The 12,131-nt window shown below is 35.7% G+C and overlaps 1 protein-coding gene across 5 annotated transcripts in view; it reads left to right on the top strand.

Moving 5' to 3' along the window:
* USP33 (ubiquitin specific peptidase 33) overlaps nucleotides 1–12,131 on the top strand; it is a 46,353-nt gene that overhangs the window by 27,180 nt on the left and 7,042 nt on the right. For 3 of the 5 annotated variants that reach the window (XR_004080871.2, XM_031050928.2, XM_031050927.2), the window contains exons 12-21: nucleotides 259–399; nucleotides 1,492–1,604; nucleotides 2,231–2,403; nucleotides 2,506–2,609; nucleotides 3,178–3,211; nucleotides 3,994–4,039; nucleotides 4,777–4,957; nucleotides 6,226–6,352; nucleotides 8,330–8,499; nucleotides 9,900–9,981. Coding sequence is in view for 4 of the 5 variants with exons in the window: in XM_031050928.2 (XP_030906788.1) it covers nucleotides 259–399; nucleotides 1,492–1,604; nucleotides 2,231–2,403; nucleotides 2,506–2,609; nucleotides 3,178–3,211; nucleotides 3,994–4,039; nucleotides 4,777–4,957; nucleotides 6,226–6,352; nucleotides 8,330–8,499; nucleotides 9,900–9,981 (1,171 nt within the window). In the remaining variant the exon portion in view is untranslated. The remainder of the gene's footprint in view (nucleotides 1–258; nucleotides 400–1,491; nucleotides 1,605–2,230; nucleotides 2,404–2,505; nucleotides 2,610–3,177; nucleotides 3,212–3,993; nucleotides 4,040–4,776; nucleotides 4,958–6,225; nucleotides 6,353–8,329; nucleotides 8,500–9,899; nucleotides 9,982–12,131) is intronic. The other 2 variants (XM_031050930.2, XM_031050929.2) reach the window with 2 other exon arrangements.

Here is a 12,131-nt window from a genome sequence, read left to right as displayed (position 1 = left end):
TTCAGGTGTTCTGAATTCAACTTGAATTTCCTTGAAAAACTAAATATTTGTGCTGGGTAAGGTTTCAGATAACCTAGAAGATAGTGGGGGTTTTGGATTTTGTTCTTAATTTAAAACATATGTGACTTGAAATGGTGCCGCATTCCTAAATGTCCTGCGACCTGACTGTGGTTGAATTAATTTTATGACCATTTTGTCTGTTCATTCTGCATTAAATTTTTGGTAGAATTTATGAAATAATGCAAATATTAATTGCAGAATACATCAATGATGTCCACATGAATGATATATCTGCAGCCCAAACCCCATCATCAAATGAAGGGATGAACACCCGCTTATCAAACAGCCCACCAAAATCATTCTCATCATGCTCTTCACTGGCACCAGTCCACAAAAAAGGTATAGGCTCTTTGTTTTCTCCCCCCTGGTACTGAATTGCTCTGTATTACAGTTTTCATTTTGTTGTTTCTTGTGTCTTGCATACCAATGCAGTGTTTTTTTGTCATGATTTTTTTAATCCCCTATCCCTACTGCGGAGAGGGACCATTAAGTAAACTGGACATGCAATAAGACTTCCTTTACTTCTGTAGAATTCTGATTTTTTCAAAGCATACTTGAACAGTATCTGCCTCTACACCGTGAAGATGGAATAGTATTTTGAGAAAACTTTCTCAACTGCTCTAGTTTGGAAAGGGGAAATGTACGAGAAGTTAGTTAAAAAGATAATTCAATTTCCTGTCACTATTTCCATGGCTCACTGCTTGTTACTGCTGTTAGCATTTTGACAGACTTTGACTCCTACAAGACTTTTCAGTTATCTCTTGGGTAGTATTCAGTCTCCAAAAGAGGTTTTGTGATCTTCATTCTAGCATACCGTGCTGGTAATTTATAGAGCCCAAGAGACTGCTTTGGTGTGTTTACCTAATTAGTAGTGGATTTGGGTGAGGAGGGGGTGGACATGTTATGCTTGGAGTTGGGTTTTTTCTTATTTTTTAATAAGCTGCTGTTAGGCTGGACTCTAGTAAGTTTAGCCTACTTCAACCCTGTCACTGTCACCAGTGTTGTGATACAATAAGCTTGTGTATGTGGTTTTCATCCCAACGTGGTTAAAACTTGTGGGAAGATGTGATCAAATTAAATGTCAGGATGTGACATTTAAGGTTTATACCTTGGGGGATTCCTGCCAAGATGAATCTTGTAGCAGGAGACTGTAGATTTCAAGACTGGCAGTTTGAGTTTTACTTAAACTGAGGCAAAATTTTCCTGTATTTTTCCACCATAAACTGCTTGAGGAACCTACACAAATTGCCTGCCACTAGCAGTAATCTGCTTGTGTAATTTCTAAGAAATATTTAGTAAACAGAAAATAGGGCTTGGTTCAAAATCAAGTCCTAAATATGTGTGATCTAATTATATTATGCAAACTTGAAGGAAATCAGAACCCACTTTATCTTGATTTACTTTCAGCATTTAATATTTGTCATTTTATAGTTGCAGCTGTATCATCGCCAAAAAGGAAGAAGCGCAAGAAGTACAGGAGCGTTATCTCTGATATATTTGATGGGACTATAATAAGTTCAGTACAGTGCCTGACTTGTGATCGGGTGAGTAAGATGGGGAGGTTCTAGCTTTTAACATGTTTTTTTTTTCCTCAATACCAATACTTACAGTTTTATGAATACAGTGAGGCTCTGGTAACTTTATTCTTTTGTGACAGATTTCCTCAGAAGTTTCCGTTGTTTCATACTTGTTTACTCAAATAGTAATAGGAGCTTCAAAAAAGCAAATGTGATCACTAAAATCCAGAATGGGAGCAAGAAAATGCATAGCTGAGTCTCTTTTGCAGCAGGTCCAGTTACATTAGGTCGAGATAATGTCAAAGTAAGAGACTGTCAGAACAAGGGGATGAAGCTTTCTGAAACTAGCTTGTATAACAGGAGCCTGAGGCAAAAATCATAGTGCTTTTTGTGACTACTAGGAAGACAAATAATTAACAATGGCTTGAAGAGTTTCACTGATAACAATGTGCAAGTTCACTCTAGAATGTTAATTTTTCTTCCTCTTTTAGAAATGAATTCTTATGTCTTCTTATTTATAATTAATTTGCAACCTAGTGGAATTTTCAACTACACAGTGACTTAGTAGTTACTGGTGAACTTTATGGTAGTCAGTTTAATTCAGTTTCTTTTCAGTCTTAACTCTCTTTTGTTTTATTTGTTTTCTTCTTTAGCTGTCTGTAACCCTGGAGACCTTTCAGGATCTGTCCTTGCCTATTCCAGGTAAGGAAGATCTTGCTAAACTCCATTCTGCAAGTCATCAGACATCTCTAGTCAAGGCTGGATCATGTGGAGAAGCGTATGCTCCCCAGGGATGGATAGCTTTCTTTATGGAATATTTCAAAAGGTAAGTAATATTTACCTTGTTTTATTTTTTAATCTATTTTGAAATTCCAGTTTCTGCTCTTCTGGCAGAACATTTGTTGTTTTTCTTTCTTTTCTATCAATGATGTTTCAGGTTTGTTGTCTCATGTGTTCCTAGCTGGTTTTGGGGTCCAGTTGTAACCTTACAAGATTGTCTTGCTGCCTTTTTCGCCAGAGATGAGCTGAAGGGTAAGAGGTCAATTACATGAACATGTTTCTTCTGATATTTTTTCCTCTAATCATACTAAGATGATTAATATCTTCTTCGCTTCACGCAATTAAGCAAAGGCCACCTGTTAGACTGTAATACAGTCATTCCTTGCTCTTACGGGATCATTCATTTTAAAAAGGTAAGCTTCTCATTCAACTGAATATTTGAGGCAACAAATGCCCGGGAAAGCTGCTTTAGAAACATCAAGTAAATCTGAATTCAGTTTAATGAAATGGTATCAACTGAAGGGTCATAAAAATTTCAAACCCCATTATATTAATACTTAATTTGACCCACTGAATTTCTTCCCTTTTAAATTATATATCCTCATCTCTTCACATTCTGCTGTACTGCTTCATACTTACAAGCATAAAACCTAAGAACCTTTCGATTTACTGGCTATGTCAACACTCTTATGGCTTAAATATTCAATGCAACTTAAAGATAAATTCCCTTGAGACTTTATATATCAAGTGTATGTGCTTGAAGGATAGCTATTTGGATTTAGAGAATAATGGCTGTTTGTCTTCTCCATGATATTTGCAGGTGATAACATGTACAGCTGTGGAAGATGTAAAAAGTAAGCTGTCTTTTACCTTTGTTTTAACTTGTCTTAATTTGAGTGCTCTACTGGTTCTGTTAGTCAAGAGGCATTTATTTCTGCTGGATATGTCATAATGCTATTAATCTTTTGACACTACCTTGTGTTCTGACTGTCAGAAATTTGCTATTACAAAGGTGCAGGAGTCAGGAAGCACTGACTCAGCATACCATTATTGCAGTCAAATTGTGTTTTGTTCTTTTTCATTATTGAAAAAGCTTTTAGTCTATATAACTAGTAGCTTTTCACTGATAGGCAGTAGGTCCTTCAGTGTGTTACAGATAAATACACTGTGGCCTTAAATACTAAAGAACAAAGAAACAGAAGTGGTCTGTAGATAGATCAATGCCCTTTATGGAAAAGGAGTGTTATTGCTTGCTATATAACTGGTGATCTGCTGTAGATCGCTTCTTAAAAATAAACTTGGCTGCTTTTTTTTTTTCTATTTTGCTGAATAATCAGCTTAACAAAGTTTAAAGTTCTTTCCTTTATGCTAAGAGAAGTTGTTAGCTAGATGGAGCTTGACCATCTATACTTGCTGCTTTGAATTTTTCAGTAGTACAGGTTTTCTCGTCTTCTAAAACATCCTTGTTTGCATCTCTTTGGCTACTCCATGTCTAGGCTACATTCCAGAAATATTTTGGGTTTACTAATGTGTAATGTTCACTTTAGACTTGCTGACTAGCACAATAAAGTAAAAAAAAAGCCTTTTCAGAACTAAGTATTGGTTGTTTTGTTGTTTGTTTTTCTTCTTTGCTTAGGTTAAGAAATGGAGTGAAATTCTGCAAAGTGCAAAAATTTCCTGAGGTACTGTTACTACATGCACTTCAAAACACTTTTTCTGCATGATTAGGAATGTGGTAAGACTAATGAATTGCATGAAGTAAGTCATGTTTATAATGTTACATGATGAAAGTGTATCTTATCAGCATTTGTTTTAAAAAGGTGAGCAACATTTGATGATTCACCCTGTAAGAAATTGAGCCTTGTACATGAAAAGAAAAACCCCGTTATTCTAACTTTGCTATGTTAGAACTGTCAGCCTGGAGAGCTTCTTTATACTGTAGAACTTAAATACCACAGCCAGAACGGAAATATTTTCCATAAGTAATGCTTGTAACTTCACATTTTAAAAGTAATCCAATCTTGCGCGTCAAAACATGAGCTGATGGGTGCAACAATCAGGAAGAATTAGCGTCCCTCATGACAAGATTGTGCAATAGGTGCATTGAAGAAGATAAAAGGTATGTTGCTCATTGCTGAATCAGCGTTAGTAAGCTCAGGACTGGGGTTATTTTTATACTGTTAGTAAGATAAGTCTTAGATAATTACAAATTCATTTCTAACTCCTTGAGCCCTGGTCAATTTAAAAAAAAATAAATAAAATCTATGGAACACAGAGCTTGTGATAGTTGCCTCAGGCCATAGAGGAAAGTGATCCTTTTGGGATGATAAAAGGAAAATGTGGCATGCACAGTGCAGTTATTATATATCAAATAATACCATGTAAAGTTCTTGAGTGAATCTGTTGATCCTTCTTACAGATACTGTGCATTCATCTGAAAAGATTTAGACATGAACTTATGTTTTCCACTAAAATTGGGACTCACGTGTCCTTTCCCTTGGAAGGCCTTGATCTTCAGCCTTTCCTTGCAAAGGACAGTCCAGCTCAAATTGTGACTTATGATCTTCTGTCTGTCATCTGCCATCATGGAACTGCCAGCAGTAAGTATGAGATTGATTGTTTTGTCTCTTTTGTTGATATTCACATCAGCCCTTCTGTTTAAGATTATTCATTATACTAAAGAGAAAATAGATAAGCATTGGTAATTATACTGTGAAGGATAAATGCTGTGATTTTTACCCTTGAACCATAAGATGGCTTGTTCTTAAAGAGTTGACACATCTTTGAAATTGTATGGCATACTGAAATAAAATTATAGGTGGAAAAAAATAAACAGATCCTGGAATATTAAGTTAAGTAAAGTATATACTGTTGTGAGTGAACAGTATAAATATACAAATAATGTTACATGCCAGCAGACGACCAATTGAGCAGCTGTTCTGCACAGCTGCTGTTTGTCTAGAGTTTTAATGCTTTGTATGACTTACTTTTTTGGAAAGAGTTCACCACAAAGATGCCAGTAATTGTTTTAAAAGTTGTTCTTTTGGTTGATGACTGCCGATTAACCCCAAACCAGGCAGTGTCTGCTATTTATAGCTAGTGATGAGTAGCTGAGTAAACATCTTACTGCTTTATGTTAAGCTTGTTTCTGCCTAGTGTTTATAAGATTTGGAAAATAAGACAAAGATAAGTTTGAAGTCAGAAACTTCATAGAATTTTATAGAGGTTACCCACCCCCTTATACTGTCAAAACTTGAGGTGTCCATTGTTCAGATGAAGTTCTTTCCACTTTTCTGGATGTTTTTTCATTTTCTATTCAGTCCTTGCTGGATGATGCTTTTCATAATCACTTTATTAGACATCTGGTTATTTACTTGTTGGCAGTTGAATATGTATTTTAGAAATAGTAATAATTTAGACTATATTGTGGATAGTCTTCAGAACACAGTTAAGTATGGCCTTGATATTACGTAGCCATTACACATCTATGCTAATTTCCATTAAAAAGATTTGAAAAGAGTTCATTGTGGAAACTGATTAGGGTAAATTGTTCAGTCACTCTTACTCTGATTGGAGTTTCATTGTTCAAGAGTACATTAAGCATCGAGCTGCTGGAAAAATTTAAGAATATGCTGAAAATGGTGTTCAGTTTTCCACTAGCTGATGGAAATTCAGGAGGGGAAGTGGGAGATGAGTTTGGGAGAAGTTAATATCCAGATTGTGTCTGCTAATGATTTGATATTTCTCCCATTTAAGACTTGTTTGGTTTTGTTTTTGGTTTTTTTTTGGGCTTACTTCCTCTTCATGTGTTGCACAGTAAAATGGGCAGCACTGGACCCTTTAATAAATCTTGCTTCTTACACTCCAGGTGGACATTATATAGCTTATTGTCGCAACAATTTAAATAATTTGTGGTATGAATTTGATGACCAGAGTGTCACAGAAGTATCAGAATCTACAGTGCAAAATGCAGAAGCTTATGTTCTCTTCTACAGGTAAGTAATTGAAAGTACAGTCATGCTTATGTAAGTCAGGTATGTAAATAAAGCAGTTGGGCAGCTTTCAGAAATTGGCTGCTACAAAAAAGAATTATAGTGGAAGAGTGTGACCAACCAGAACAACCTATGCTGGAGAAAGACTGAATCCTTCAGTTACGTTCTTAACACTTGCTCTGTCACTGCTAAAGCATGTATGGAACTTGAAATGAAAATTAAGTCTGCATAAATGAAGTGTAGTAAGATGACTAGAAAGAGAACTTTAAGCAGCTGTTAGAATTAGCCACTAATTACCTCCTTTTTAATCAGAGGAAAGGAATGCTGCACAATGGGAGGTTTTGCACACACACTCTTAACTGTTAGAGCTCTAAAGGGAAGAGTGGAAAGTCTTTAGCAGATGGGATGTACAACAACAGATGTTTTACTGTGTTGTAATTTCATTTCAGGGAATTTAGAGGCTAGACTTTCCTGAAAGTTGAAATGAAAGGCGAGAAATCATGTTATTATCTTCTTCAGTCCAAGGAATTTTTGTACTTGAAGTAATAAAAACAACTCAGTTTTCAGATTCTGAGGATCTCGTACAAAGATCAAATTTCCACTACAAGTTTACTGCAAAACAGATTGTGTCAGAGTTGCACAAGAAATGAGATGTGTCCTGGTTTAACTTTCATTAGGAACACTTGTACCTGCCACTGTCTGAGCTAAGCCTGTGAGTCGGGGTCAGTAGGTCTTTTGAAAGGAATGTGAAAGTCATGCTGTACTGCCAAGAAAGAACACTGTAGGTGACTGTGGGCAAACAATTAAAAAATAAAAGAGCATTCATAAAATTTCTTTTTTTAAAAAAGAATATACCCACAAAATACTGGCACACACACAAAACAGATATTCTTTCAGCTTATTGGAGATATGTATAAATTTTTAAATTAACAGCTGGAAAGGCTTGTTACAGAATTTTATTCTGAACTTAAATAGGTAATGTATTTTAATTGGGTTTATGGCATTTTTTTTCTACTCTTTTAGTCTTGTTTTGCTGTCCTATAAATAGATTGCTGTAGGTTTGCTATCCATATAAATAGATAACTTTGACACCCTAAGTTAACTGATGTGGTCTAGCTTTTGTGCAATGCTGAGTCAAGTTTTGGGTCGGGGTTTTGGAGGATGGAATCATAGAATCATAGAATAGTTAGGATTGGAAAGGACCTTAAGATCATCCAGTTCCAACGCCCCTGCCATGGACAGGGAATTAATTGTTCAAACCTGTTTTTGGAGAAGAGAGATTATTCAATCTAAAAGTAAGAGAGCAGAGGTACTTCCAGTTGGACAGCAGCAACAGCCTCAATGAGAAAAATAGGGCAATACGGGAAAAGTAGGGGGATTAGCCAGTCTAGTTACTGTTCAACCTGACTTCTGAAGGTAAGTAAGGAACATCTGCCCAAGGACCAGCTTGCAAAGCTTTTATCTCAAAAGATAGAGAGGAAACGGGAGGTTGGCAGAGCCTTATCTCCTCCTCCTGTGGTAGTAATCACCTCTGCAGTATAGCCAACTGTCTGTTACAGTCAAACTATTTGCTTTCTCAGGCTGCTAGGTTACATGGGAATTGCCAGGGGTCTTTCTTGTTGATCTAAGCAGGCAAAAGTTTCTTTGCAAGCATAACATTTGCCAAGCTCAAGCACAGGTTTAACAGAGCAAATAGTCTTTGCTGCCCTTCCCACTCTTTACTAACAGTTCCAACTCTTGTGACACACTGCTCCCTAACGTGACAGTCCAGGTTCCTACCACACATTTAGATGTTGGCTCAGGCTGTACATAAAAGGTGCAAGTTATTTAACAGGCTAAGTCAACTGCTTCATACTACCAAACTTTGACATATAGCCATGGCCCAGGTAATTTACTTGAAAGTACAGTTTTCACAACATAAATTATCTGTATTGTACACAAGGATATATATTTGTTTAATGGTTTCTATTTTGGTAATAGAAAAAGCAGTGAAGAAGCACAGAGAGAGAGACGGAGAATATCAAGCCTACTGAACATGATGGAACCAAGTCTTCTGCAGTTCTATGTTTCTAGACAGTGGTTAAATAAATTCAAGACTTTTGCAGAACCAGGACCAATTTCAAATAATGACTTTCTCTGTATGCACGGAGGTGAGACTGTAACTGTCATGTGACTTGTAGCTGTGCAGGAATGTGCACTTGTTTTAATTAAAGGAATCCGAGTGTAGTAATTTTATGTTATAACTTCTGTAGCTTCTTTGGTAAATTAAAATGTAACTTCTAAATCAATCATTTCTGTCATTTTAGTAGCTGACTAGTTGAGAATTATACCATGTGAAGTTATCCTGTTTTTTTCCTCTTTTCCCTGCCCATTTGATTTTGTTTATAAGCTTTCTTGTTTCTTAAAGAGGAACAGTTTATCTACTTGCTTCCTAAACATGTATATTCAATTTTCAAAAATCATGTCACTTTATCATCATCCTTGATACTTTGTTCTGCCAATATAAATCTTATTTGCAGCTACACACTAGAAGCAATAGGAAAGTTTGAAAGCTATGGAACAGGAGATTGGTGTGATGCAGAGTAGCCAGTGCATAACAGTGTGAAAATAGTGTAGTATTTCTGTATATTCAGTGTGGAAGCATAAAAATTTTACTTTGTGCTAAATGTTAATAAAAATGAGAGAACTGCATTAAGCAAAACATTGGGGAACTATCCCTATTTGAGTGCTAACGTTCTAAGAAATCATTAATGTGATGTTCTTACACCTATTTTCTAATAAAAAGTACAGTTAGATCAGCAGTTAGAGGTGCTGCTGCTATTGCTGCAACTTTTTACTTAAGAATATTGTGCCCCATAACAATGTGCAGAGGGGTGTACATGTGAGTCCTTGTGGCTGTGGCTTTCCTTTTACAGGGTTACAGCAGATTACTTTTGCTGTACAAGTGCCCGAAAGACTAGATTTTTTCTGTTTTTCAAAGCATTCCTGCTTACTGTGTGCTTCAGCTCAATGTATCTGATCGTGCAAACCCCTCTGCCTTCCTCAAAATTTCTCTGCTTACAGGCATTAGTGTTGTTTGAAGTAATTCAAAAAGGTCTATAGCAAATAAGTGAATTTTTAATAGACCATTTGCTAATGTATTTACAGGCATAAACAAAATATTTAATCCCTCATTAACATTTTAATTGTATACCTTAAGCATTTTGCAGTTGGTATCTAAAAAGGCCTCTAGCCCTTTAATCTTTCATGGAGTTTGCTTCTGCTTTTTATAAACTTCTCAGCCTCATGAAAGACTAAAATTAGAGTAGTGTCTTTAAATACAGTAATAGATTATACTGTGGTAAAACTTGCTTCACATGATTTCTCTGAATTCATTGAAAGGTGGTATTTTTAATTCCTCTAACCTCTAACATAGTCTTCTCCCTCCATGTCCTGAATAAAATCTGCAAGTCTTTTTTTAAAATTCTTTTCTTTTTTTTTAATTTTTATTCTTTCTTTTGTGTTTTTTGGGTTTTTTTTTGTTTTGTTTTGTTTCTTGTTGCTTCTGCAGGTGTTCCTCCACACAAAGCTAACTTCATAGAGGACTTGGTTGTAATGCTACCTCAAAATATATGGGATAATCTGTACAGCAGGTAAGGTTTATACGTTTATACTGTAACTGGAAAAAATCCAGTGGTATGATCTGCATGGAAGTATGTGTCAAGCAGCAACATCAGACTTCACAATTAGTGGATCAGGAAAAGAGGAAAAAAGAAATTAAAAACAGTATTCTAAGCACAGAACTAAGTGAAGGGATTGCAAGCAGCCAATTTATGTAATTTGCTTTTGCAAAGTTATGCTAAAAGTCTACATGAAGTACTGTGTTACTGTGGTAATAGTTGAGCATTAAACCAATAAAAAGTATGGTATGTACTGAATGACACAAAGTAGGTCAGCAAAAGTACACTTTGAAGAGGTATTTTGAAAGACTTCTCTGTATCAGCTTCCTGTTCTCTTGTTGGCTGGAGACAGCTTTTCTTTTATGTTGGCTTTGAATCCATAGCCTCAGCTGCCAGTACTGCTTCAAAATAACTTATATCTAAGTGTTTCTTATAACTACTCAATGCTTTTTAATCTAGGTCAGGCTTAAGTACTTGCTTATAAAGGAGAGATTCTTTAAAGTAACAAAAAGCTGTAGAAGAGTTTTGCTGATGACCTTAAGGACTCTATTGCATTTGCAATAAATATTTTTAGCTGTTAATTTCCTGCCACCTAAGCAATATAGCTTAAGGGTCAGGTTGGGTTTTTTTTAAAGTTTCAATAGACACAAGTGAAAAATAGAACAATGCTCTTTCCAGCCTATTTCTACTTTCGTAGATGTACTGAATTCCAACTGACAAAGGTGGTGTTTGTTTTCTGTATGCAGAAAGATTTGTTAAATCTGAAGAAAAATGGTTTCAAACTTCTAATTGTTTTTCCTTCTTTCTGAACTTTTTTGACAAGATGTCCAACTTCATTTGATAGAAAGGTGAAGTCCCAGAGGTGATAAGTTCCTATTAGCTAGAAAAGAGAGATGAATTGTTGCTAAATGTTGTCTGTCTGGCTTCCTGACTGGCACATGCACCCTTTAACACACAGTAGCTGTGAAGCACTCATGTTTTGCTTTTTTGTCTTGCTATTTGTTATTTGTCTTGGGAATTACAGGAGAATATCATGGTTGCAATGGGTGAGAATTTAGGATCAGAAAGCCAAATATCATGGAAGCTGCCTTATGTTGATATAATGTTAAGAAAAAGGAGATACTCGTCTAAAATGCCAGTTGCCAATTGATGTCCCAAACACGTCTATTTTGCTGCTCATGTGGCACCTATCAATTTCCACATACTTTGGGGTCAAAGTTGCTTTGGGATAATATAGTATAATCCATACTTAATCTATTTCAACTAAAAAGCTATGAAATGATCACTGCAGTTCAAAGACAAAGTGTCATATTCAGAGATACAATTTAAGTGTTGGGTGACCATTTTATAAAACATGTCTTTAAGCTGGGATGATTGAATATATACCAAAAAAACTTGTATGTTCAAGTGCTGTTGTACTGAAATAATGCTTTAATTTTCAGTTAAAATATAACACTTCCATGTTTGTTAGGGGATGGGGGTGGGAAAATAGCATCCCAAATTATCTTTATGGACTGACAAACATACAAGTCTAAAGGGGGGGGGGGAAGTAATGCCTTACACGGCAGATTTTTCTTCTGTTTATGCACAAAGTAACCACAGTTGGTTTTCACTCTTGTTTAAGACATAGACTTTCATAGTTTGAACTTTAATTCATGTTGCACTTGAGAAAGCCACATGATAAATGTTGAGATGCTTAAATTTAAATGCTTAAGAGCACTCTCTTTTATCTCATTTGAAGTAAGATTTTTGGAACAAAATAGAAAGTTTTGGAAGTGGAAACAAAACTGGAAGAGACCCCAGGGCTGTCAAAAATAATGATTCAGCTAGAAAGTAGAACCTGGAATATCCTTATCTCAATGTGTGACCTTTTTGTTGTAGTAAATGCATCCCTTAAGGTTGCTAGTAATTCAAGAATATTTTATTTATCAAGCTTGTAGTTTCCAGGCTAGTAAATGATGCCCATGTTCATAATGACAGATCTATACACACATACACACACGTACATATATATGTATTATCTCTTGTGCTTCTCAGTAACTGTGTATCTACAGACTTCCATGTATTTTTCCTTGTTTCACACAAGCAAAACATGGATGGGAAGGTTGTGGAGAATAACTTCT

The sequence above is a fragment of the Melopsittacus undulatus genome, chromosome 6 (assembly GCF_012275295.1).
Source record: "Melopsittacus undulatus isolate bMelUnd1 chromosome 6, bMelUnd1.mat.Z, whole genome shotgun sequence".
NCBI classification, from domain to species: Eukaryota; Metazoa; Chordata; class Aves; order Psittaciformes; family Psittaculidae; genus Melopsittacus; species Melopsittacus undulatus.
This window is presented reverse-complemented; position numbering and strand designations above follow the sequence as displayed.